We start from the raw sequence: 2,725 nt of genomic DNA on the forward strand, positions 1-2,725 counted from the left end.
CTTCCTTGAATAGCAATTGAATCACTTGTAAAAGCCCAAATTATGCCATTTTGAGTACCCTCTTTACTGGCCAATCCTAGTCATTTAGGGTTTGCAGTCTTTCTTTTTTCTTTTTATTTTTTCCCCCTCCTCTCTGTTGTAGTCATTCTTAATACTACAATATACACCACTCTTGTTGACTGCTGGTGAGATTTTGGTGGGTTTTGACGACAGCACTGACAAAACGAATGAATGAGAAATTAGTTTCAAGACAAAAACTACATAATTTTAAAAATACAATTTACCTGATAAAAATAACTAAATGTGTATACACATGGTAATATTAAGTACGTATAACCATTTTGATAGAATTATAAATTGGTCTAAAAATCCAGAGTTATAATAGGATATTTTAATGTATGTGCTCAGGAAATGAAAGTCACAATAACTGTTACATACAAATTATATAAAACAGTTAATATTCTAAGCTACAGAAAATTTTGTTTGACAAAAATACATTGTTTTTAATCACAAACACACAATTGAAAATGTGCGGCAGAATTATGTACAGCTGTGAGCAATGGGAACATCCATAATCTGCTTGATGAGAAAGGTGCTTATTCTCACACAGACGGAGTGGGTTAGAGAAATCATTACACAGTGCAGCAGAGGAACAAACTCCAACATGGTTCTTTTGGACAGCACCACTGCAGCCGTCACAGTGGAATCAGGAAAATATGTTCACTAGCAGTATTATTAGAACAAAGTGTTTACTACACAAATCAGACCTTATATGAATACAATCTAGAAAAGATATAAGTCCAAGCATCAAAAGATACTCCAACCATTAAAATTCAAATTTAGTTACCTAGTGGATACACAGAAGATCAGAGTAAAGTCCAAATGATGATGGATCTTGGGTGTGAAATTTATGAAGATATGTATGAAAGTCTACACCTCTGAAAAAATGGAAGTCGGGCAGCTGATTGTGGTTTTGAGGATACTTTTGATTGGCAGAACAAGGAATCAAGAAAGCAGGTTGGAAGCAGGTGTCTTCCAAACTCCTGTGCATCTGCCTCCCTCCTTCTGTGGTGGCTCCAAAACTAGACTAATGTCTCCTGTACCTCTGAATTTCAAAGCTCACACAAGGCTATAGGTGAGTTTCTAACATGGAACCGTGGAAGATTCTAGGTGTCACATTACCCAGGTGACAAAACACAATTTAGAAGAATTCTCCATTTTATTGTCTAATAGCAGGTCTGTCTTAACCCAAAGTCTACTATTCAAATCCTAATCCGAAACAATGATAAAGGATAAAAGGCAAAAAATGTAAATACAGTTGACCCTTGAACACTGGGAGTTCAAAGTGGGTAGGTCCACTTATTCATGTATTTTTTTTTTTCAATTGATAGCCGTTCAAACAACCCACACAGCCCAAAAGTCAACTCCAGGGTTGGGAATCTGTGTATGTTATATTTGGACTTTCAACTGTGTGGGAGGTCAGTGCCCCTAATCTTTGCATTGTTCAAGGGCCAACTGTCACTCATATGAGACTATACCCTATGATAAGCTCTGCATTCTTTATTAGTAAAAAAAAATGGGATGAGAGTTTTCTGGCCAATACAAAAAAGATTTTTCTCATAGAAAAAAAAAAAAAGATAGAATACGTAATTGGTAAAAGACATCCAGTATCTGTCATGGGAGGCCTGTAGGAAAATCCCAACAAATACCCAAATATCATTTATCGGTATGCCCCTTACAAAACAATCGAAACATAAAAAATGAAACCTACCTGCATATTAGAAATACACGATTCACCTATAGATCAAACAAGCTCCAAAATGGAAAGAGAAAAATACTATTAACTGATTTAAGGAAAAAGACCTATTAATCTTTGTAGTATTGTGTAGAGCATTATCTCAGTATTCACTTTTGGAATGAAGTAGGTAATATACACAGTTCAGAGATCCACCTTAAGAATGAGGCACTAATAAAGACAATATATAACTTATAATGATTCATGGTATAGTTTTCTAGAACATTATACATGGATGAATTTGTATCAGGCTTTCTCATATTTTTATTCTTAGGACTGAATTCCAGTGGGAGTTTTCATATATAAGGATGAAGGCCAACTGATGTCTTTTCCACACTGCTTACAGTCAGGAGGCTTTTATTCAGTATGAGATCTTTTATGCCTTCTAAAAGAATTATGACGACTGAAAGCTTTTCCACATTCTTTACATTTGTATGGTTTCTCGCCAGTGTGCATTCTCACGTGTCCTCGAAAGGTAGTGCGATAAATGAAGGCTCTTCCACATTCTTTACATTCATAGGGTTTCTCTCCTGTATGAGTTTTTTCATGTGTTCGAAAAGATGTATAACAACTGAAAGATCTACCACACTGTTTACATTTATATGGCTTCTCTCCAGTGTGAGTTCTTTCATGTATTCGAAATGAACTGGGAAAATTGAATGCTTTCCCACATTCCTTACATTTATAACGTCCATCTCCAGTATGCATTATCATGTGTGTTCGAACACTTGAGGGAGAAATGAAGGCTTTTCCACATTCTTTACATTTATAGGGTTTCTCTCCAGTGTGCTTTCTCATGTGTCCTTGAAAGGTTGTACGATAAATAAAGGCTTTCCCACATTCCATACATTCATAAGGCTTCTCTCCAGTGTGAGTTCTCTCATGTATTCGAAAGGAACTGGGCCAACTGAAGGTTTTACCACACTGTTT

The 2,725-nt window shown here is 35.9% G+C and overlaps 1 protein-coding gene across 1 annotated transcript in view; it reads right to left on the bottom strand.

Annotated features, from left to right (window-relative positions):
* Nucleotides 1-371: 371 nt before the first annotated feature.
* LOC105305638 (zinc finger protein 791-like) overlaps nucleotides 372-2,725 on the bottom strand; it is a 21,092-nt gene continuing 18,738 nt past the window's right edge. Inside the window, 1 exon segment of the mRNA XM_023523405.1 lies at nucleotides 372-2,725. Coding sequence (XP_023379173.1) covers nucleotides 2,066-2,725 — 660 coding nt within the window. The 3' untranslated portion in view covers nucleotides 372-2,065.

The sequence above is a fragment of the Pteropus vampyrus genome, unplaced genomic scaffold (assembly GCF_000151845.1).
Source record: "Pteropus vampyrus isolate Shadow unplaced genomic scaffold, Pvam_2.0 Scaffold391, whole genome shotgun sequence".
In the NCBI taxonomy this organism is placed as follows: Eukaryota; Metazoa; Chordata; class Mammalia; order Chiroptera; family Pteropodidae; genus Pteropus; species Pteropus vampyrus.